The sequence below is a fragment of the Lithobates pipiens genome, unplaced genomic scaffold (assembly GCF_037356315.1).
Source record: "Lithobates pipiens isolate NorthernLeopardFrog02 unplaced genomic scaffold, aLitPip1_a1.2 Scaffold_13, whole genome shotgun sequence".
NCBI lineage: Eukaryota > Metazoa > Chordata > Amphibia > Anura > Ranidae > Lithobates > Lithobates pipiens.
In genome coordinates this window covers 535,908,074-535,931,334 of record NW_027507718.1, presented here as the reverse complement: position 1 = coordinate 535,931,334, position 23,261 = coordinate 535,908,074, and the positions used below count along the sequence as shown (strand labels likewise).

The 23,261-nt window shown below is 58.2% G+C and overlaps 1 protein-coding gene across 1 annotated transcript; it reads left to right on the top strand.

Annotated features, from left to right (window-relative positions):
* The first annotated feature begins 31 nt into the window (after nucleotides 1–31).
* Nucleotides 32–22,788, top strand: RGP1 (RGP1 partner of RAB6A GEF complex). The gene is made up of 9 exons (XM_077478230.1): nucleotides 32–172; nucleotides 8,809–8,940; nucleotides 10,238–10,374; nucleotides 14,265–14,348; nucleotides 14,425–14,574; nucleotides 15,192–15,338; nucleotides 16,348–16,475; nucleotides 20,196–20,373; nucleotides 20,505–22,788. Exons 2-9 carry the CDS (start codon nucleotides 8,825–8,827, stop codon nucleotides 20,726–20,728), a joined length of 1,164 nt encoding a protein of 387 aa, XP_077334356.1. The 5' UTR covers nucleotides 32–172; nucleotides 8,809–8,824; the 3' UTR covers nucleotides 20,729–22,788.
* The last annotated feature ends 473 nt before the right edge of the window (nucleotides 22,789–23,261 follow it).

The window sequence follows — 23,261 nt, the reverse complement described above, 5'->3', positions numbered from 1 at the left end:
CGTAAAAGGGCGGGGATTCCGCCTGCAGGGGGCGGTGCTAACGTGTAGGAAGGGCTGAGCTCGTGTACAATGTTTAACGAGGAGTGGGCGGGGCTAGGCTGTGCAGAGCACTTCCGGGTTGTGTTCAGGTGACGACTTCCGGGTTGTGTGTAAGGACTGAGCTGGGTGTAAGGTAATATGAGCTGTATACATTATATATACACACAGTGTCAGGTCTATATACTCCTATGTACATTATATATACACAGTGTCAGGTCTATATACTCCTGTATGCATTATATATACTCCTATGTACATTATATATACTCCTGTATACATACACCACTATATACATTACATATACTCCTGTATACATTATATTCATACAGTGTCAGGTCTATATACTCCTATGTACATTATATATACTCCTGTATACATTATATATACACCACTATATACATTACATATACTCCTGTATACATTATATACATACAGTGTCAGGTCTATATACTCCTGTGTACATTATATACACACAGTGTCAGGTCTATGTATACATTATATATACACAGTGTGGGGTAATGGGATTTCAGATGAGGAGCTCCATTCCAGGCTGGTTGGGCAGTAGTTGAAGGCAGATGACGTCCCACCAGCCTGGAACGGAGCCAGGTGGGTCACTTACCGGGGGAAGAGATGGCACCAGGGTGTATTATTATTATTATTATACAGGATTTATAGTATGGGAAGAAGACAGGCCCGGGGGGGGGGGGCACAATGTTCTGCTGGGGAACCTTGGCTCCTCCTATTATGTGGAAGTTACCAGACACGTACCACCTACCTAAACATTGACCAAGTACACCTCTTCATGTAAACGGTATGACAGTTGCCTCTTTCAGGAGAATATTGCAGCCTGCCACACTGCAAAAATGGTTCAAGAATGGTCTGAGGAACACGAGTTGGTTGTGTTGACTTGGCCTCCAAATTCTTTAGATCTCCATCCAATTGAGCATCTGTGGGATGTGCTGGAAAAACAAGTCCGATCCATGGAAGCCCCACCTCACAACTTACAGGACTTAAAGGATCCCCTACTGACTGCTTGGTGCCAGATATCACAGAGTACCTTCAGAGGTGTAGTGGGGTCCGTGGGGGGCGTCTGATCATAGGAAGATATCACAGAGTACCTTCAGAGGTCTAGTGGGGTCCATGGTTGGAGAGGGGGGGGGCAGAACGTCTGATCGGAAGGAAGATATCGCACCTTCAGAGGTCTTTAGACTGATATGAGCCTCTATACAGGACTTCATATACAGTGTGTACTCTGTGGTAGGTGTGCAGGTACCGCCCACCTGTATGATGAGAGGCGGAGCCTATAACTTTTTCTAGTACACTTCTATAAGTTGTGTTCTTCCCTCTGTAGATAAAAAAGATGGCACCGCCCCTTCAGAGGGGAGATCAGACCCTTCCCTGTCCCCTCATCTCAGTATGGTGGGGGTGGGTGAAGGACCCCCATAGACATGGATGGACACCCAGTGCTGCACCATCACTGGTCAGGATGTGACCTCCAGGAGTCCCCACACTCCTTCCAAAGATCAGATCCTGACCAGTCATAGCGTCTGTGCACCCGCTGTGTGCCCATCCATGTCTATGGGGGTCCGGCACCCACCACACCGAGATCAGAGGGCAATGTGACTGATCACCCTCCTCAGCGACCCTCCCGGTTATGGGGCCGGATGTCTCCTCGGCGAGCCTCCCCCCTCCCGTCAAATGTCTCCTCGGCGAGCCTCTCCCCCCCTCCCGTCGGATGTCTCCTCGGCGAGCCTCTCCCCCCCCTCCCGTCGGATGTCTCCTCGGCGAGCCTCCCCCCTCCGTCAAATGTCTCCTCGGCGAGCCTCTCCCCCCCCTCCCGTCGGATGTCTCCTCGGCGAGCCTCTCCCCCCCCTCCCGTCGGATGTCTCCTCGGCGAGCCTCCCCCCCTCTCGTCAAATGTCTCCTCGGCGAGCCTCCCCCCCTCTCGTCAAATGTCTCCTCGGCGAGCCTCCCCCCCTCCCATCAAATGTCTCCTCGGCGAGCCTCTCCCCCCCCTCCCGTCGGATGTCTCCTCGGCGAGCCTCTCCCCCCCCTCCCGTCGGATGTCTCCTCGGCGAGCCTCCCCCCCTCTCGTCAAATGTCTCCTCGGCGAGCCTCCCCCCCTCTCGTCAAATGTCTCCTCGGCGAGCCTCCCCCCTCTCGTCAAATGTCTCCTCGGCGAGCCTCCCCCCCTCCCATCAAATGTCTCCTCGGCGAGCCTCTCCCCCCTCCCGTCGGATGTCTCCTCGGCGAGCCTCCCCCCCTCTCGTCAAATGTCTCCTCGGCGAGCCTCCCCCCTCTCGTCAAATGTCTCCTCGGCGAGCCTCCCCCCCCTCTCGTCAAATGTCTCCTCGGCGAGCCTCCCCCCCTCTCGTCAAATGTCTCCTCGGCGAGCCTCCCCCCCTCTCGTCAAATGTCTCCTCGGCGAGCCTCCCCCCCTCTCGTCAAATGTCTCCTCGGCGAGCCTCCCCCCCTCTCGTCAAATGTCTCCTCGGCGAGCCTCCCCCCCTCTCGTCAAATGTCTCCTCGGCGAGCCTCCCCCCCTCTCGTCAAATGTCTCCTCGGCGAGCCTCCCCCCCTCTCGTCAAATGTCTCCTCGGCGAGCCTCCCCCCCTCTCGTCAAATGTCTCCTCGGCGAGCCTCTCCCCCCTCCCGTCAAATGTCTCCTCGGCGAGCCTCTCCCCCCCTCTCGTCAAATGTCTCCTCGGCGAGCCTCCCCCCTCTCGTCAAATGTCTCCTCGGCGAGCCTCCCCCCCTCTCGTCAAATGTCTCCTCGGCGAGCCTCCCCCCCTCTCGTCAAATGTCTCCTCGGCGAGCCTCCCCCCCTCTCGTCAAATGTCTCCTCGGCGAGCCTCTCCCCCCTCCCGTCAAATGTCTCCTCGGCGAGCCTCTCCCCCCCTCCCGTCAAATGTCTCCTCGGCGAGCTTCTCCCCCCCCTCCCGTCAAATGTCTCCTCGGCGAGCCTCTCCCGCCCTCCCGTCAAATGTCTCCTCGGCGAGCCTCTCCCCCCCTCCCGTCAAATGTCTCCTCGGCGAGCTTCTCCCCCCCTCCCGTCAAATGTCTCCTCGGCGAGCCTCTCCCCGCCCTCCCGTCAAATGTCTCCTCGGCGAGCCTCTCCCCCCTCCCGTCAAATGTCTCCTCGGCGAGCTTCTCCCCCCTCCCGTCAAATGTCTCCTCGGCGAGCCTCTCCCGCCCTCCCGTCAAATGTCTCCTCGGCGAGCCTCTCCCGCCCTCCCGTCAAATGTCTCCTCGGCGAGCCTCTCCCCCCTCCCCGTCAAATGTCTCCTCGGCGAGCCTCTCCCCCCCCCGTCAAATGTCTCCTCGGCGAGCCTCTCCCCCCCCCCCCGTCAAATGTCTCCTCGGCGAGCCTCCTCCCCCCCCCTGTCAAATGTCTCCTCGGCGAGCCTCCCCCCCCCCCGTCAAATGTCTCCTCGGCGAGCCTCCCCCCCCCCCCCCCCCGTCAAATGTCTCCTCGGCGAGCCTCCCCCCTCTCGTCAAATGTCTCCTCGGCGAGCCTCCCCCTCTCGTCAAATGTCTCCTCAGCGAGCCTCCCCCCCCTTTCGTCAAATGTCTCCTTGGCGAGCCTCTCCCCCTCCCGTCAAATGTCTCCTCGGCGAGCCTCTCCCCCCTCCCGTCAAATGTCTCCTCGGCGAGCCTCTCCCCCTCCCGTCAAATGTCTCCTCGGCGAGCCTCTCCCCCCTCCCGTCAAATGTCTCCTCGGCGAGCCTCTCCCCCCTCTCGTCAAATGTCTCCTCGGGGAGCCTCCCCCCCCCCGTCAAATGTCTCCTCGGCGAGCCTCCCCCCTCTCGTCAAATGTCTCCTCGGCGAGCCTCCCCCCCTCTCGTCAAATGTCTCCTTGGCGAGCCTCTCCCCCTCCCGTCAAATGTCTCCTCGGCGAGCCTCCCCCCTCCCGTCAAATGTCTCCTCGGCGAGCCTCCCCCCCTCCCGTCAAATGTCTCCTCGGCGAGCCTCTCCCCCCCCTCCCGTCGGATGTCTCCTCGGCGAGCCTCTCCCGCCCCCTCCCGTCGGATGTCTCCTCGGCGAGCCTCCCCCCCTCTCGTCAAATGTCTCCTCGGCGAGCCTCCCCCCCTCTCGTCAAATGTCTACTCGGCGAGCCTCCCCCCCTCTCGTCAAATGTCTCCTCGGCGAGCCTCCCCCCCTCCCATCAAATGTCTCCTCGGCGAGCCTCTCCCCCCCCTCCCGTCGGATGTCTCCTCGGCGAGCCTCCCCCCCTCTCGTCAAATGTCTCCTCGGCGAGCCTCCCCCCCTCTCGTCAAATGTCTCCTCGGCGAGCCTCCCCCCTCTCGTCAAATGTCTCCTCGGCGAGCCTCCCCCCCCTCTCGTCAAATGTCTCCTCGGCGAGCCTCCCCCCTCTCGTCAAATGTCTCCTCGGCGAGCCTCCCCCCCTCTCGTCAAATGTCTCCTCGGCGAGCCTCCCCCCCTCTCGTCAAATGTCTCCTCGGCGAGCCTCCCCCCCTCTCGTCAAATGTCTCCTCGGCGAGCCTCCCCCCCTCTCGTCAAATGTCTCCTCGGCGAGCCTCCCCCCTCTCGTCAAATGTCTCCTCGGCGAGCCTCCCCCCTCTCGTCAAATGTCTCCTCGGCGAGCCTCCCCCCTCTCGTCAAATGTCTCCTCGGCGAGCCTCTCCCCCCTCCCGTCAAATGTCTCCTCGGCGAGCCTCTCCCCCCTCCCGTCAAATGTCTCCTCGGCGAGCTTCTCCCCCCCTCCCGTCAAATGTCTCCTCGGCGAGCCTCTCCCGCCCTCCCGTCAAATGTCTCCTCGGCGAGCCTCTCCCCCCCTCCCGTCAAATGTCTCCTCGGCGAGCTTCTCCCCCCTCCCGTCAAATGTCTCCTCGGCGAGCCTCTCCCGCCCTCCCGTCAAATGTCTCCTCGGCGAGCCTCTCCCGCCCTCCCGTCAAATGTCTCCTCGGCGAGCCTCTCCCCCCTCCCCGTCAAATGTCTCCTCGGCGAGCCTCTCCCCCCCCGTCAAATGTCTCCTCGGCGAGCCTCCCCCCTCTCGTCAAATGTCTCCTCAGCGAGCCTCCCCCCCTTTCGTCAAATGTCTCCTTGGCGAGCCTCTCCCCCTCCCGTCAAATGTCTCCTCGGCGAGCCTCTCCCCCCTCCCGTCAAATGTCTCCTCGGCGAGCCTCTCCCCCTCCCGTCAAATGTCTCCTCGGCGAGCCTCTCCCCCCTCCCCGTCAAATGTCTCCTCGGCGAGCCTCTCCCCCTCTCGTCAAATGTCTCCTCGGGGAGCCTCCCCCCCCCCGTCAAATGTCTCCTCGGCGAGCCTCCCCCCCTGTCGTCAAATGTCTCCTCGGCGAGCCTCCCCCCCTCTCGTCAAATGTCTCCTCGGCGAGCCTCTCCCCCCTCCCGTCAAATGTCTCCTCGGCGAGCCTCTCCCCCCTCCCGTCAAATGTCTCCTCGGCGAGCCTCTTCCCCCTCCCGTCAAATGTCTCCTCGGCGAGCCTCTCCCCCCTCCCGTCAAATGTCTCCTCGGCGAGCCTCTCCCCCCCTCCCGTCAAATGTCTCCTCGGGGAGCCTCTCCCCCCCTCCCGTCAAATGTCTCCTCGGCGAGCCTCTCCCCTCTCCCGTCAAATGTCTCCTCGGGGAGCCTCTCCCCCCTCCCGTCAAATGTCTCCTCGGGGAGCCTCTCCCCCCCTCCCGTCAAATGTCTCCTCGGCGAGCCTCCCCCCTCCCGTCAAATGTCTCCTCGGCGAGCCTCTCCCCCCTCCCGTCAAATGTCTCCTCGGCGAGCCTCTCCCGTCGGATGTCTCCTCGGCGAGCCTCTCCCGCCCTCCCGTCGGATGTCTCCTCGGCGAGCCTCTCCCGCCCTCCCGTCGGATGTCTCCTCGGCGAGCCTCTCCCGCCCTCCCGTCGGATGTCTCCTCGGCGAGCCTCTCCCGCCCTCCCGTCGGATGTCTCCTCGGCGAGCCTCTCCCCCCCTCCCGTCGGATGTCTCCTCGGCGAGTCTCTCCCGCCCTCCCGTCGGATGTCTCCTCGGCGAGCCTCTCCCGCCCTCCCGTCGGATGTCTCCTCGGGGAGCCTCTCCCCCCCTCCGTCAAATGTCTCCTCGGGGAGCCTCTCCCCCCTCCCGTCAAATGTCTCCTCGGCGAGCCTCCCCCCTCCCGTCAAATGTCTCCTCGGCGAGCCTCTCCCCCCTCCCGTCAAATGTCTCCTCGGCGAGCCTCTCCCGTCGGATGTCTCCTCGGCGAGCCTCTCCGCCCTCCCGTCGGATGTCTCCTCGGCGAGCCTCTCCCGCCCTCCCGTCGGATGTCTCCTCGGCGAGCCTCTCCCGCCCTCCCGTCGGATGTCTCCTCGGCGAGCCTCTCCCCGCCCTCCCGTCGGATGTCTCCTCGGCGAGCCTCTCCCCCCCTCCCGTCGGATGTCTCCTCGGCGAGTCTCTCCCGCCCTCCCGTCGGATGTCTCCTCGGCGGGAGAGCGAGCCTCTCCCGCCCTCCCGTCGGATGTCTCCCTCGGCGAGCCTCTCCCGCCCTCCCGTCGGATGTCTCCTCGGCGAGCCTCTCCCGCCCTCCCGTCGGATGTCTCCTCGGCGAGCCTCTCCCCCCTCCCGTCAAATGTCTCCTCGGGGAGCCTCTCCCCCCCTCCCGTCAAATGTCTCCTCGGCGAGCCTCCCCCCTCCCGTCAAATGTCTCCTCGGCGAGCCTCTCCCCCCTCCCGTCAAATGTCTCCTCGGCGAGCCTCTCCCGTCGGATGTCTCCTCGGCGAGCCTCTCCCGCCCTCCCGTCGGATGTCTCCTCGGCGAGCCTCTCCCGCCCTCCCGTCGGATGTCTCCTCGGCGAGCCTCTCCCGCCCTCCCGTCGGATGTCTCCTCGGCGAGCCTCTCCCGCCCTCCCGTCGGATGTCTCCTCGGCGAGCCTCTCCCCCCCTCCCGTCGGATGTCTCCTCGGCGAGTCTCTCCCGCCCTCCCGTCGGATGTCTCCTCGGCGAGCCTCTCCCGCCCTCCCGTCGGATGTCTCCTCGGGGAGCCTCTCCCCCCCTCCCGTCAAATGTCTCCTCGGGGAGCCTCTCCCCCCCTCCCGTCAAATGTCTCCTCGGCGAGCCTCCCCCTCCCGTCAAATGTCTCCTCGGCGAGCCTCTCCCCCCTCCCGTCAAATGTCTCCTCGGCGAGCCTCTCCCGTCGGATGTCTCCTCGGCGAGCCTCTCCCGCCCTCCCGTCGGATGTCTCCTCGGCGAGCCTCTCCCGCCCTCCCGTCGGATGTCTCCTCGGCGAGCCTCTCCCGCCCTCCCGTCGGATGTCTCCTCGGCGAGCCTCTCCCCGCCCTCCCGTCGGATGTCTCCTCGGCGAGCCTCTCCCCCCCTCCCGTCGGATGTCTCCTCGGCGAGTCTCTCCCGCCCTCCCGTCGGATGTCTCCTCGGCGGGAGAGCGAGCCTCTCCCGCCCTCCCGTCGGATGTCTCCTCGGCGAGCCTCTCCCGCCCTCCCGTCGGATGTCTCCTCGGCGAGCCTCTCCCGCCCTCCCGTCGGATGTCTCCTCGGCGAGCCTCTCCCGCCCTCCCGCCGGATGTCTCCTCGGCGAGCTCTCCCGCCCTCCCGCCGGATGTCTCCTCGGCGAGCCTCTCCCGCCCTCCCGCCGGATGTCTCCTCGGCGAGCCTCTCCCGCCCTCCCGCCGGATGTCTCCTCGGCGAGCCTCTCCCGCCCTCCGCCGGATGTCTCCTCGGCGAGCCTCTCCCGCCCTCCCGCCGGATGTCTCCTCGGCGAGCCTCCCCGCCCTCCCGCCGGATGTCCCGCCCTCCCGTCGGATGTCTCCTCGGCGAGCCTCCCCCGCCCTCCCGCCGGATGTCCCGCCCTCCGTCGGATGTCTCCTCGGCGAGCCTCCCCCGCCCTCCCGCCGGATGTCCCGCCCTCCCGTCGGATGTCTCCTCGGCGACCCTCTCCCGCCCTCCCGTCGGATGTCCCGCCTCCCGTCGGATGTCTCCTCGGCAAGCCTCTCCCGCCCACCCGTCGGATGTCTCCTCGGCGAGCCTCTCCCGCCCTCCCGCCGGATGTCTCCTCGGCGAGCCTCTCCCGCCCTCCCGCCGGATGTCTCCTCGGCGAGCCTCCCCGCCCTCCCGCCGGATGTCTCCTCGGCGAGCCTCTCCCGCCCTCCCGCCGGATGTCTCCTCGGCGAGCCTCCCCGCCCTCCCGCCGGATGTCTCCTCGGCGAGCCTCCCCGCCCTCCCGCTGGATGTCCCGCCCTCCCGTCGGATGTCTCCTCGGCGAGCCTCCCCGCCCTCCCGTCGGATGTCTCCTCGGCGAGCCTCCCCCGCCCTCCCGCCGGATGTCCCGCCCTCCCGTCGGATGTCTCCTCGGCGACCCTCTCCCGCCCTCCCGTCGGATGTCTCCTCGGCGAGCCTCCCCCGCCCTCCCGCCGGATGTCCCGCCCTCCCGTCGGATGTCTCCTCGGCGACCCTCTCCCGCCCTCCCGTCGGATGTCTCCTCGGCGAGCCTCCCCCGCCCTCCCGCCGGATGTCTCCTCGGCGAGCCCCTCCCGCCGGGTGTCTCCTTGGCGAGCCCCCCCCCTCCATGTATTAGAGCTGCAGTCTATTCACCTGATCTGAGCTGTGATTGGTGGATAGTCTGATTGTAATGAGAAGACTACATGGAGTGTGCACTTACCTGAACTCACCATTCATTGATCTCAGTCCAGATGCTGGATGAGGCGGAATGTTCTCCCTCCACTCACCTGCCCCTGCTGGAGGAGGCTCTGGTTTCCTCCCTCACGTCCCATCCTGAGGTGTCATGGCTGACCTGGTCTCCCTCCTCCCGTTCCAGGCCCGCTCTCCTCACCATGATTGAAGTGGTGGCCAAGCTGGTCCGTGGTCCGGTCTTCCTGGCCGGTGAGCCCCTGGAGTGTATTGTGACCTTCACCAACCCGCTGTCAGCCCTCTCCACCTCCGCCAGCAGGTAGGTGATCCTTCTGTCCTTCTGAGAAGAATACTGGATGGAGTCAGGGAGAGTTATAACCCCTGTAAGGTGTGCCACGTGGGGGGGGGGGGGGGGAACTAGTGTCCCCATTGAAGGATCTCCCCTCTTCCTGTGTTGGTGACAACCCAACATTTGGGAATCTCAGTGATGATGTTAAACTGGACAAATGGAAAGAACAAATCTCCCCAGAGGGTGCACCTGACGGGGGTTCTAATCCCTCTCCTCTATTCCAAAACTACCACTGTATTGTCTTTTTTTAGTTCTACTTTGTTTAGTTGCCACATGTTACAGCTCTGTAAATTCAGAGGAACCCCTCAACCCCCCCCCCCCCCCTCAACCCCCCCCCCCCCCTGATAGTCACACACAGGTAGATGATAGTGCTGGGCTTTGTTGTGTGATTCAGAGGAGGCCCCCCCGATAGTCACACACAGGTAGATGATAGTGCTGGGCTTTCTTGTGTGATTCAGAGGAGGCCCCCCGATAGTCACACACAGGTAGATGATAGTGCTGGGCTTTCTTGTGTGATTCAGAGGAGGCCCCCCCGATAGTCACACACAGGCAGATGATGGTGCTGGGCTTTCTTGTGTGATTCAGAGGAGGCCCCCCGATAGTCACACACAGGCAGATGATGGTGCTGGGCTTTCTTGTGTGATTCAGAGGAGGCCCCCCAATAGTCACACACAGGCAGATGATGGTGCTGGGCTTTCTTGTGTGATTCAGAGGAGGCCCCCCGATAGTCACACACAGGCAGATGATGGTGCTGGGCTTTCTTGTGTGATTCAGAGGAGACCCCCCCGATAGTCACACACAGGCGGATAATAGTTGGGATATACAGCAAGTCCTCCTGTGATAGTATATGTTCATTAGAAACTCCAAACATTCCTTTCTGTGAGTTCACTGGGGATAACTTCCTTCGTCCTCCTCTTGGTGTCACCTGTACAGGAAGTGAGGGGGCGCAGTTGTCACCACGGGAAGTGAGGGGGCGCTGTTGTCACCAAGGAAAGGAGAGTAGAGAGACCAATGCAGCCAATCAGATGTTCTGATTTTCCTACTGGTCTGATGAGAGGAAGTTCTGTCTGTGTTCCCAATGGAGGAATTTTCTTAGAGAACTGAATGTCCTGACCTGGGAGCCCCCCAGAGAGCAGCCAAAACCTGCCAGAGCCTGACCAGGGTCAGATCTATTACCAATGTTATAATTGTTTGATGTAGTCATTGTAGTGATCTCACCTGGACACAGATTAGATCTGTTATCAGTATTCTGATTGTATGTTTGTAGTGAGACTCTCGCCTGGGCCAGCGCTCAGATCCATTGTCAGTTCCATGCCAGTGACAGCCGGGTTCAGCTTCCAGCTAGCGAGGAGCCCAGACAGGACGTACAGGCGGTGAATGAGACGGTCTTCATCCCAAATAGAGGTGAGTGTGACCCAGGGTCCCATAGTGTCTTAATGTCCCCCTAGTGTCAAGGAATGTCTTGGTGTCCTCATAGTTACTTGGAATGTCCTGGTGTCCCCATAGTGTCTTTGAATGCCTTGGTGTCCCCATAGTGTCTTGGAATGCCTTGGTGTCCCCATAGTGTCTTTGAATGACTTGGTGTCCCCATAGTGTCTTGGAATTGCCTTGGTGTCCCCATAGTATCTTGGAATGCCTTGGTGTCCCCATAGTGTCTTGGAATGACTTGGTGTCCCCATAGTGTCTTGGAATTGCCTTGGTGTCCCCATAGTGTCTTTGAATGCCTTGGTGTCCCCATAGTGTCTTTGAATGCCTTGGTGTCCCCGTAGTGTCTTGGAATGCCTTGATGTCCCCATAGTGTCTTGGAATGCCTTGGTGTCCCCGTAGTGTCTTGGAATGCCTTGGTGTCCCCGTAGTGTCTTGGAATTTCCTTGGTGTCCCCGTAGTGTCTTGGAATTTCCTTGGTGTCCCCGTAGTGTCTTGGAATTGCCTTGGTGTCCCCGTAGTGTCTTGGAATTGCCTTGGTGTCCCCATAGTGTCTTGGAATGCCTTGGTGTCCCCATAGTGTCTTGGAATGCCTTGGTGTCCCCATAGTGTCTTGGAATGCCTTGGTGTCCCCATGGTGTCTTGGAATTGCCTTGGTGTCCCCATAGTATCTTGAAATGCCTTGGTGTCCCCATAGTGTCTTGGAATGACTTGGTGTCCCCATAGTGTCTTGGAATTGCCTTGGTGTCCCCATAGTGTCTTGGAATGCCTTGGTGTCCCCATAGTGTCTTGGAATGACTTGGTGTCCCCATAGTGTCTTGGAATGACTTGGTGTCCCCATAGTGTCTTGGAATGCCTTGGTGTCCCCATAGTGTCTTTGAATGCCTTGGTGTCCCCATAGTATCTTGGAATGCCTTGGTGTCCCCATAGTGTCTTTGAATGCCTTGGTGTCCCCGTAGTGTCTTGGAATGCCTTGGTGTCCCCGTAGTGTCTTGGAATGCCTTGGTGTCCCCGTAGTGTCTTGGAATGCCTTGGTGTCCCCGTAGTGTCTTGGAATTTCCTTGGTGTCCCTGTAGTGTCTTGGAATTTCCTTGGTGTCCCCGTAGTGTCTTGGAATGCCTTGGTGTCCCCATAGTGTCTTGGAATTGCCTTGGTGTCCCCATAGTGTCTTGGAATTGCCTTGGTGTCCCCATAGTGTCTTGGAATTGCCTTGGTGTCCCCATAGTGTCTTGAAATTGCCTTGGTGTCCCCATAGTGTCTTGGAATGTCTTGGTGTCCCCATAGTGTCTTGGAATGCCTTGGTGTCTCCATAGTGTCTTGGTGTCCCCATAGTGTCTTGGAATGCCTTGGTGTCCCCATAGTGTCTTGGTGTCCCCATAGTGTCTTGGTGTCCCCATAGTGTCTTGGAATGCCTTGGTGTCCCCATAGTGCCTTGGAATGCCTTGGTGTCCCCATAGTGCCTTGGAATGCCTTGGTGTCCCCATAGTGTCTTGGAATGTCTTGGTGTCCCCATAGTGTCTTGGTGTCCCCATAGTGCCTTGGAATGCCTTGGTGTCCCCATAGTGCCTTGGAATGTCTTGGTGTCCCCATAGTGTCATAGTGCCTTGGAATGTCCTGGTGTCCCCATAGTGCCTTGGAATGTCTTGGTGTCCCCATAGTGTCATAGTGCCTTGGAATGTCTTGGTGTCCCCATAGTGTCTTGGTGTCCCCATAGTGCCTTGGAATGTCTTGGTGTCTCCATAGTGCCTTGGAATGCCTTGGTGTCCCCATAGTGCCTTGGAATGTCTTGGTGTCCCCATAGTGTCTTGGAATGTCTTGGTGTCCCCATAGTGTCTTGGTGTCCCCATAGTGCCTTGGAATGTCTTGGTGTCCCCATAGTGCCTTGGAATGCCTTGGTGTCTCCATAGTGCCTTGGAATGTCTTGGTGTCCCCATAGTGCCTTGGAATGTCTTGGTGTCCCCATAGTGTCTTGGTGTCCCCATAGTCCCTTGGAATGTCTTGGAGTCCCCATAGTGCCTTGGAATGCCTTGGTGTCTCCATAGTGCCTTGGAATGCCTTGGTGTCCCCATAGTGCCTTGGAATGCCTTGGTGTCTCCATAGTGCCTTGGAATGTCTTGGTGTCCCCATAGTGCCTTGGAATGCCTTGGTGTCTCCATAGTGCCTTGGAATGTCTTGGTGTCCCCATAGTGCCTTGGAATGTCTTGGTGTCCCCATAGTGTCTTGGAATGTCTTGGTGTCCCCATAGTGTCTTGGTGTCCCCATAGTGCCTTGGAATGTCTTGGAGTCCCCATAGTGCCTTGGAATGCCTTGGTGTCTCCATAGTGCCTTGGAATGCCTTGGTGTCCCCATAGTGCCTTGGAATGTCTTGGTGTTCCCATAGTGTCTTGGAATGTCTTGGTGTCCCCATAGTGCCTTGGAATGTCTTGGTGTTCCCATAGTGTCTTGGAATGTCTTGGTGTCCCCATAGTGTCTTGGTGTCCCCATAGTGCCTTGGAATGTCTTGGAGTCCCCATAGTGCCTTGGAATGCCTTGGTGTCTCCATAGTGCCTTGGAATGTCTTGGTGTCCCCATAGTGCCTTGGAATGCCTTGGTGTCCCCATAGTGCCTTGGAATGCCTTGGTGTCCCCATAGTGCCTTGGAATGCCTTGGTGTCCCCATAGTGCCTTGGAATGTCTTGGTGTCCCCATAGTGTCATAGTGCCTTGGAATGTCTTGGTGTCCCCATAGTGTCATAGTGCCTTGGAATGTCTTGGTGTCCCCATAGTGCCTTGGAATGTCTTGGTGTCCCCATAGTGTCTTGGAATGACTTGGTGTCCCCGTAGTGTCTTGGTGTCCCCATAGTGTCATAGTGCCTTGGAATGTCTTGGTGTCCCCATAGTGCCTTGGAATGTCTTGGTGTCCCCATAGTGCCTTGGAATGTCTTGGTGTCCCCATAGTGCCTTGGAATGTCTTGGTGTCCCCATAGTGCCTTGGAATGTCTTGGTGTCCCCATATTGTCTTGGAATTGCCTCGGTGTCCCCATAGTGTCTCGGAATGCCTCGGTGTCCCCATAGTGTCTCGGAATGCCTTGGTGTCCCCATAGTGCCTTGGAATGTCTTGGTGTCCCCATAGTGTCTCGGAATGCCTTGGTGTCCCCATAGTGTCTCGATATGCCTTGGTGTCCCCATAGTGTCTCGGAATGCCTTGGTGTCCCCGTAGTGCCTTGGTGTCCCCATATTGTCTTGGAATTGCCTTGGTGTCCCCATAGTGTCTTGGAATGCCTTGGTGTCCCCATAGTGTCTTGGAATGCCTTGGTGTCCCCATAGTGTCTTGGAATGCCTTGGTGTCCCCATAGTGTCTTGGAATGTCTTGGTGTCCCCATAGTGTCTTGGAATGTCTTGGTGTCCCCATAGTGTCTTGGAATGTCTTGGTGTCCCCATAGTGTCTTGGAATGTCTTGGTGTCCCCATAGTGTCTTGGAATGTCTTGGTGTCCCCATAGTGTCTTGGAATGTCTTGGTGTCCCCATAGTGTCTTGGAATGTCTTGGTGTCCCCATAGTGTCTTGGAATTGCCTTGGTGTCCCCATAGTGTCTTGGAATGTCTTGGTGTCCCCATAGTGTCTTGGAATGTCTTGGTGTCCCCATAGTGTCTTGGAATGTCTTGGTGTCCCCATAGTGCCTTGGAATGTCTTGGTGTCCCCGTAGTGCCTTGGAATGTCTTGGTGTCCCCATAGTGCCTTGGAATGTCTTGGTGTCCCCATAGTGTCTTGGAATGTCTTGGTGTCCCCATAGTGCCTTGGAATGTCTTGGTGTCCCCATAGTGCCTTGGAATGTCTTGGTGTCCCCATGGTGTCTTAATGTCTCTGTTGTCACACTTCTTCTCATCTTTCAGGTGAGCGGGGTCAGTGTATTCTCTCCACTCCACCCAAAATCCTCTTCTGTGACCTTCGGCTGGACCCCGGAGAGACCAAATCCTGTACGTGGTGTGTACACAGTGGACAATGGTTACTTCTCTGTTTGTCCAGCAGATGGTGATCTTGTTTCTCTTTCAGATTCCTATAGTGAGACATTACCTCTCTCCGCCCCCCCGTCCTTCCGAGGTCAGTCCGTGAAATACGTCTACAAGCTGACCATCGGCTGCCAGAGAGTCAACTGCCCAATACAGCTTCTACGGGTCCCGTTCCGGGTCCTCTTATTGTACGGTGAGAGGTCAGAGGTCTCGGTGACTGTTCTAAATGCCACTTTATGCGCTGACTTACTTAGACCCGGCCTGTCCTAACAGTATAGTCACCTGCTGACTCGGCATCATCCACGGGCAGCTTCATTCTTAAATGCCACCCAGTTTCTGTTCAGACAATTGCAGTACACAGGATGTATTTCCAGTATTTTGAAGTGTAAGAAGACCATGTCTTTCCTACACCCTGTCTTTGAGAAGTACCAACACTGACAGAGGAAACATGGAAGACTGGGGACTGGCCTAGCTAGGACTGAACTAACTAGCACTAAATAGGAGGGGTGGACAGAGGGAGAACCCAAAATCACATTACTACACAAGCTGCAATAGCCAGATACCACTACTAGATGGCAGCACACTACAGAAAAATAAAAAGCTCATGCAGTATCATTGACCCACGAGTACACAGCTTAGGAAAGGTCAGTGAAATCCAGGCAGTTGGTTATCTCAGAAGGAAAAGACGTTAGCAGATTCCATGTTTCCATCGTGACCTTTAACCCCGGAGCCAGTCAGAGCTGTCGGTGGATGTTATTGGATGTCTATATTCTGGACATTGATGCAGGTTATGATCCGTCTGGTTTTCAGCCCTCCAGGGTTTCCAGCCTCCCCAGGAGGACGAGGTGGCTCCCTCCAACCCCTTCCTGGATGAAGATGAAATGTCGAAGAAAGACTCGCGTCTCCTGGACTCCGCCGTGGAGATTCTCATGGCTGTGACATCACGGAGGACGTTACGTAAGTGTCTGGTGATGTCATCTCCATCAGTCCCCGGGGCCCGACTTGTCTGTGAAGTCTTCAGATGTCAGCTGGTGTCTGTCCACCACTGGTCCAGTCATGGCACCGTGAGGAGGAGGAGGACGTGGTGTGTAGAGAAGGGGAGGAGGAGGAGGACAGGGTGTGTAGGGAGGAGGAGGAGGACAGGGTGTGTAGGGGGGAGGAGGAGGACGTGGCGTGTAGGGGGGAGGAAGAGGAGGACGACGTGGCGTGTAGGGGGGAGGAGAAGGAGGACGTGGCGTGTAGAGAAGAGGACGACGTGGTGTGTAGAGAAGAGGAGGAGGAGGACGCGGTGTGTAGAGGAGAAGAGGAGGACGTGGTGTGTATGTGGTGTGTAGAGAAGAGGAGGAGGAGGATGTAGTGTGTAGAGAAGAAGAGGAGGAGGAGGAGGACGTGGTGTGTAGAGAAGCGGAGGAGGAGGGCGTGGCGAGTAGGGAGGAGGACTTGGCGTGTAGGGGGGAGGAGGAGGATGTGGCGTGTAGGGGGGAGAAGGAGGACGTGGTGTATAGAGAAGCGAAGGAGGAGGGTGTGGCGTGTAGGGGGGAGGAGGAGAACGTGGCGTGTAGGGGGGAGGAGGAGGACGTGGCGTGTAGGGGGGAGGAGGAGGACGTGGCGTGTAGGGGGGAGGAGGAGGACGTGGCGTGTAGGGGGGAGGAGGAGGACGTGGCGTGTAGGGGGGAGGAGGAGGACGTGGCGTGTAGGGAGGAGGAGGAGGAGGACGTGGCGTGTAGGGAGGAGGAGGAGGAGGACGTGGTGTGTAGGGAGGAGGAGGACATTGTGAGCATCTGCACAATGGCACATACTGTCCCCGCTTAGTGTTCTATGTATACTACAAGCTCAGTCTGATCATGTAGTAGGCGTTTGCCATAACGTGTTCTTCCATCCTGGAGAAGGTGTGGTCAGACAGTCGGGGAGGACCCCATAGAGAAGACCCCCGTGGTAATCGTACCCCTTGTAATTCCTCTCACAGATCAGTATAACATTAGTAACACACGGGGCCGAGTTGGGACCTTCTGCATCTTTAAGACGGTTTATAAGATTGGAGAAGATGTAATCGGAACCTTCAACTTTTCTGATGGTGAAATTCCCTGCTTACAGGTTAGTGATGTAGTATTGTCCATTGTTTTCAATTAGAAGGTGCTTCAGTCGTATGGCGTATGGTGATGAACTGGTTGGTGCATGGAGTTGGACTGGTTGGTGCGTGGCGTTGGACTGGTTGGTGCGTGGCGATGGACTGGTTGGTGCGTGGCGATGGACTGGTTGGTGCGTGGCGTTGGACTGGTTGGTGCGTGGCGATGGACTGGTTGGTGCGTGGCGATGGACTGGTTGGTGCGTGGCGATGGACTGGTTGGTGCGTGGCGATGGACTGGTTGGTGCGTGGCGATGGACTGGTTGGTGCGTGGCGATGGATTGGTTGGTGCGTGGCGATGGATTGGTTGGTGCGTGGCGATGGATTGGTTGGTGCGTGGCGATGGATTGGTTGGTGCGTGGCGATGGACTGGTTGGTGCGTGGCGATGGACTGGTTGGTGCGTGGCGATGGATTGGTTGGTGCGTGGCGATGGACTGGTTGGTGCGTGGCGATGGATTGGTTGGTGCGTGGCGTTGGACTGGTTGGTGCGTGGTGTTGGACTGGTTGGTGCGTGGCGATGGACTGGTTGGTGCGTGGTGTTGGACTGGTTGGTGCGTGGCGATGGATTGGTTGGTGCGTGGTGTTGGACTGGTTGGTGCGTGGCGATGGATTGGTTGGTGCGTGGCGATGGATTGGTTGGTGCGTGGCGATGGACTGGTTGGTGCGTGGCGATGGATTGGTTGGTGCGTGGCGATGGATTGGTTGGTGCGTGGCGATGGACTGGTTGGTGCTTGGCGATGGACTGGATGGTGCGTGGCGATGGACTGGTTGGTGCGCGGCGATGGACTGGTTGGTGCGCGGCGGTGGACTGGTTGGTGCGCGGCGGTGGACTGGATGGCGCGTGGCGGTGGACTGGATGGCGCGTGGCGATGGACTGGTTGGTGCGTGGCGATGGACTGGGTGGTGCGTGGCGATGGACTGGTTGGTGCGTGGCGATGGACTGGTTGGTGCGTGGCGATGGACTGGTTTGTGCGCGGCGATGGACTGGGTGGTGCGTGGCGATGGACTGGTTGGTGCGTGGCGATGGACTGGTTGGTGCGTGGCGTTGGACTGGTTGGTGCGTGGCGATGGACTGGTTGGTGCGTGGCGATGGACTGGTTGGTGCGTGGCGATGGACTGGTTGGTGCGTGGCGATGGACTGGGTGGTGCGTGGCGATGGACTGGTTGGTGCGTGGCGATGGACTGGTTGGTGCGTGGCGATGGACTGGTTTGTGCGCGGCGATGGACTGGTTGGTGCGCGGCGATGGACTGGTTGGTGCGCGGCGATGGACTGGATGGTGCGCGGCGATGGACTGGATGGCGCGTGGCGGTGGACTGGATGGCGCGTGGCGATGGACTGGTTGGTGCGTGGCGATGGACTGGGTGGTGCGTGGCGATGGACTGGTTGGTGCGTGGCGATGGACTGGTTGGTGCGTGGCGATGGACTGGTTTGTGCGCGGCGATGGACTGGTTGGTACGCGGCGATGGACTGGTTGGTGCGTGGCGATGGACTGGATGGTGCGTGGCGATGGACTGGATGGTGCGTGGCGATGGACTGGTTTGTGCGCGGCGATGGACTGGTTGGTGCGCGGCGATGGACTGGTTGGTGCGCGGCGATGGACTGGATGGCGCGTGGCGGTGGACTGGATGGTGCGCGGCGATGGACTGGTTGGTGCGCGCCGATGGACTGGTTTGTGCGCGGCGATGGACTGGTTTGTGCGTGGCGATGGACTGGTTTGTGCGTGGCGATGGACTGGTTGGTGCGCGGCGATGGACTGGTTGGTGCGTGGCGATGGACTGGTTTGTGCGTGGCGATGGACTGGTTGGTGCGTGGCGATGGACTGGTTGGTGCGTGGCGATGGACTGGTTGGTGCGTGGCGATGGACTGGTTGGTGCGTGGCGATGGACTGGTTGGTGCGTGGCGATGGACTGGTTGGTGCGTGGCGATGGACTGGATGGTGCGCGGCGATGGACTGGATGGTGCGCGGCGATGGACTGGATGGTGCGCGGCGATGGACTGGATGGTGCGCGGCGATGGACTGGTTGCTGCTTGGCAATAAACCCATAGAAGATCCAGAGGTGGGATACTCTTAGGGCTGGTTCACACTTGCTTGAGAATGTGGCATTGGACACGCTGTTATAAAGCACTCTGCCAATTAAAGCTCCTCCCACTAAAGCAAACGGTCACCTTACAGCCCTGGTCACATGTCTTTGTTCAAAAATGATCCCCACCCCCCCACCCCTGTGTCAATTTTTTGCCGCTTCCAAAGTGTCTCTGAAGCCTCCACAAAAGTCTGACAATTCTCGGAGCAGCTTTTAGAGGGGCTTTTATTTAGTGTTGGCTTTGCTTTGTTTTGGAGGTATTGCAGGTATGAGAGATCCCAGGATGCACTGGAAACCAACAAGCGCTCCTCCTTTGCATCCAGATTTAAAGCTAATGGAACCACTGATGGACTTTTCATTTCAAAATCTGTGTATTACTGAGGAAAATAATATATGGGAAATATATATATATGTACTATATTGTGTATATGTTGTGGGGGGTGTCTGGTGCAGATGTTGCATCTGGCGTGGAGCAGCAGGAAGGTGGGCGAGGACCAGACTGAGGTGTAGAGCAATTGGTAGATGGCACACACACATGGTTTGCAACATAAGGCTATAGCAGAAGATGACCGAAGACTGAGCGGCAGAGGATCAGCAGAGCTGAGGGACCAGGGAAGGAGAAACTAGCACATGTCATGCATGGTTAGCAGCAATATAGTGGGAGGTGAGCGGGGACTGGAAAGAGAGAAAGGAGTGAGAGGCAGAGAATCAGCAAAGCTGGGGGACTATGGTGGTAGAAACTAGAAAATGTCACATGGGGAGTAATGTAGTAGGAGGTGAGCGGGCAGCAGAGAGAGAGAGGAGGAGGAACAGAAAACCAGAGGATCAGCTGAGCTGGGAGTGACTACTGAGTGGGGGGATCAGCAGAGCTGGGGGTTACTACTCAATGGGAGCTGGGAGTTCCTACTTGGCGGGATCAGCAGAGCTGGGGGTTACTACTGAGCAGGGGGGGGGTCAGCAGAGCTGGGGGTTATTACTGAGCGGGGGGAATCAGCAGAGCTGGGGGTTACTACTGAGCGCGGGGGGGGGGGGGGTCAGCAGAGCTGGGGGTTATTGCTGAGCGGGGGGAATCAGCAGAGCTGGGGGTTATTACTGAGCGGGGGGGATCAGCAGAGCTGGGGGTTATTACTGAGCGGGGGGATCAGCAGAGCTGGGGGTTATTACTGAGCGGGGGGATCAGCAGAGCTGGGGGTTATTACTGAGCGGGGGGGATCAGCAGAGCTGGGGGTTATTACTGAGCGGGGGGATCAGCAGAGCTGGGGGTTATTACTGAGCGGGGGGGGGTGGGGGGTTCAACAGAGCTGGGGCTGACTACTGGATGGGGGAGATCTGCAGAGCTGGAGGTTACTACTGAACGGGTTGAAGTTGAAGCCCTTATACACCTGCCCTCTGACTTTGGGCAGAGAGGATATAGAGTCCCCAGGTGGGTGCGAGTCCCCAGGTGGGTGCGAGTCCCCAGGTGGGTGCGAGTCCCCAGGTGGGTGCGAGTCCCCAGGTTGCACCGGTGGAGGAGGTGGAAGATGTGGGGACCTCTGGTGTAGGCAGTGATAAGGATGGTGTACAGACCCCTCCCCCGGTGTATGATGTGTGTGTTGTCTATGCACAGTATTCGGTGTCTCTACAATCGGAGGAGAGTGTACAGGAGGAGTACAGACGTTCCCGTGGACAACCTGTGTCTATCAGCACCCACGCTCAGCACCACGAGTCCTGCCTGCACACCGCCAGCAGTAATTTCGGCCTCCCCGTCCCGTTGAGCTCCTGCCCCGGCTTCACTACCAACATCGGTGAGTGTGGTGAGGAGCCCATCTGATGGGGGATTACATTGATGGATATGGAGGACCTACCTGTGTGTCATGTGATCAGGTTAGGACGTCTCTCTATGGTCACCTCTCTCCTCTCTTCCCCCGCTCTGCAGTATCATTGAAGTGGCGCCTGCACTTTGAATTTGTCACTGCCCGGGAACCGGTGGAAGCGCCTACCGTACCAGAGAACCAATCGGAGATCATCACATGGACTGGAGCGGAACACATAGACGTGGACACATTCAGCTGGGACCTGCCCATCAAAGTTTTACCCACCAACCCTTTACTGGCCTCCTACGTGTCTCCGGCCTCCTCCTCCCATTCCATCTGTATCTGACGATGGGGCCGTACTGGGATTGGTGGGAGCTACTGGAAGTGGGCGGGGAGATAGCCAGTTACACACTCCTTTCACCCTAAAGAGGGAGGGGCATATTCCAAGTACCCTTCTGTCTGCCTTTCTCCGGTGGGAGGAGCATTCTCCATTATCCTCACATTTGTCTTTATATCCTCTCCTTCCAGTGGGAGGGGCACACTGTATAACTCCTCCTCTGAGTTATGCAGTGGGAGGGGCACACTCTATAACTTCTTCCTCTCTGAGTTGTCCTGCAGGGGGAGGGGAATTGTCTGTAGCTCCCTATTCTCTGAGATTGTCCTTTATTTGGAGAAGGACACTCAAAACACCCTTTTCTGGGCTGTCATTTGGTGGGAGGGGCTTGCTCCACAACTCCCTCCTATGGGCGGTCTTGCAGTGGGAGGGACACTCTATTGCTCCCCTTTGGATTTCCCCACAGCTATGAGGGGGTGGCACTCTTCTCTTGGTGGCTCTGCAGTGGGAGGGGAACACTGTTTGGCTAACACCTTTTGGGTTTTCCCATAGTTGGGGGGGGGGGGGGGGAGGGGAGGGGGGTTCTCTCTATAGCTCCTCCTTTGGGTTATGCAATGGGAGGGGAACACTCTATAGCTCCTCCTCTGAGTTATGCAGATGAAGGGGAACACTCTATAGCTCCTCCTGAGTTATGCAGTGGGAGGGGAACACTCTATAGCTCCTCCTCTGAGTTATGCAGATGAAGGGGAACACTCTATAGCTCCTCCTCCTGAGTTATGCAGTGGGAGGGGAAGACTATAGCTCCTCCTCTGAGTTATGCAGTGGGAGGGGAACACTCTATAGCTCCTCCTCTGAGTTATGCAGATGAAGGGGAACACTCTATAGCTCCTCCTCTGAGTTATGCAGTGGGAGGGGAACACTCTATAGCTCCTCCTCTGAGTTATGCAGTGGGAGGGGAACACTCTATAGCTCCTCCTCTGAGTTATGCAGTGGGAGGGGAACACTCTATAGCTCCTCCTCTGAGTTATGCAGTGGGAGGGGAACACTCTATAGCTCCTCCATTGGGTTGTGCTACAGTGGGAGGGGCACACTGATTAGCTAACTCCTTTTGGGTTTTCCCATAGTTGGGGGGGGGGGGGGGGTTCTCTAGCTCCTCCTCTGGGCTGTCCTGCAGTGGGAGGTGCATCATGCAGATTGCCTGGCCCAGTGGGTGGAGTAAGGTGTGTTTGGCCTCCACAGTTTGCACTCAGTGTGGAGTCTATAGACCGGTGGAGGTGTCCGCCATGTTGGTACAGATGAGTATAGACACGGAGGTTGAGCAGAGTGGTTTATTGGGTGCTAAGTGGTCATACACGGTATTACAACATAAACACATTATCATAGTCCTGGGGGGCCGCCGGGGTCTGGCTGGCACATCGCTGGCCGCATGGCACTGATGGAAGCTGCAGGGAGCCAGCCGCATTGTAATGGATATACAGGGCTACCCAGGATCCGGGAATAGGAAGCTGGTAGAGCGCTCACAGTGGTCTGGTAGACATGGAAAGGCAGAGATCACGGGTTGCAGTCTATCTGCCGAGGTGGGTGGGGTAGATGGACTCTGAAGTGGGTTCGGGGGTCCCGGCTGAGCCCCATTCGTAGTCTGCGCTGTGCACACATGGAAGGTTAGGATTGGCCTTCTGAACGACAGAGATGCGACAGGTCTGAGAGTCATAGCGAGCTTCACACCACGATGGGAAGTCAATGGGGTGCTGTGTTCTGTGGAGGAATACAGAGTAGATGGTTAGCTCTTCAGCCCACTGGCCCCTCTCCTGTACATTGTGCTTGGCCCTAAGTCCTGACACTGCAACAATGTTTAAGGCATACTAGAATGACCCCTAATAACATTGACCGATGGTGTAAGATATGGGGTATTTGTATCATTGGAAGTATGTCCCCAAAACCTGCAACACCTGAAGGGCCACTTTAGGATGCCGCCAGTGCTATTTCGGCTTGATGACACGGGACGGGGACCGGAAATTGAACTGTATTTACCTGATTTCTTTGTAAGATTAAATAAAATTCATTTTTTATTATTCGTGTTTAATATCTCCATTGTGAACGGAGTTAAAAATTATTGGATGGTGCTGTGGTTTGTGTGGGGTCAGCTGATCGGGGCTGGCTGTGTGGGGTCAGCTGATCGGGGCTGGCTGTGTGGGGTCAGCTGATCGGGGCTGGCTGTGTGGGGTCAGCTGATCGAGGCTGGCTGTGTGGGGTCAGGTGATTGGGGCTGGCTGTGTGGGGTCAGGTGATCGGGGCTGGACTGGCTGTGTGGGGTCAGGTGATTGGGGCTGGACTGGCTGTGTGGGGTCAGGTGATTGGGGCTGGACTGGCTGTGTGGGGTCAGGTGATCGAGGCTGGCTGTGTGGGGTCAGCTGATCGAGGCTGGCTGTGTGGGGTCAGCTGATCGAGGCTGGCTGTGTGGGGTCAGGTGATTGGGGCTGGCTGTGTGGGGTCAGGTGATCGGGGCTGGACTGGCTGTGTGGGGTCAGGTGATTGGGGCTGGACT

What these genes read in the sequence shown, in the direction of transcription:
- RGP1 (XM_077478230.1), top strand. Translation starts at nt 8,825, where the DNA reads ATGATTGAAGTGGTGGCCAAGCTGGTCCGTGGTCCGGTCTTCCTGGCC. An exon ending in CTCTCCACCTCCGCCAGCAG is followed by an intron (nt 8,941 to 10,237) that starts GTAGGTGATCCT and finishes GTATGTTTGTAG; the next exon opens with TGAGACTCTCGCCTGGGCCA. An exon ending in GGTCTTCATCCCAAATAGAG is followed by an intron (nt 10,375 to 14,264) that starts GTGAGTGTGACC and finishes CTCATCTTTCAG; the next exon opens with GTGAGCGGGGTCAGTGTATT.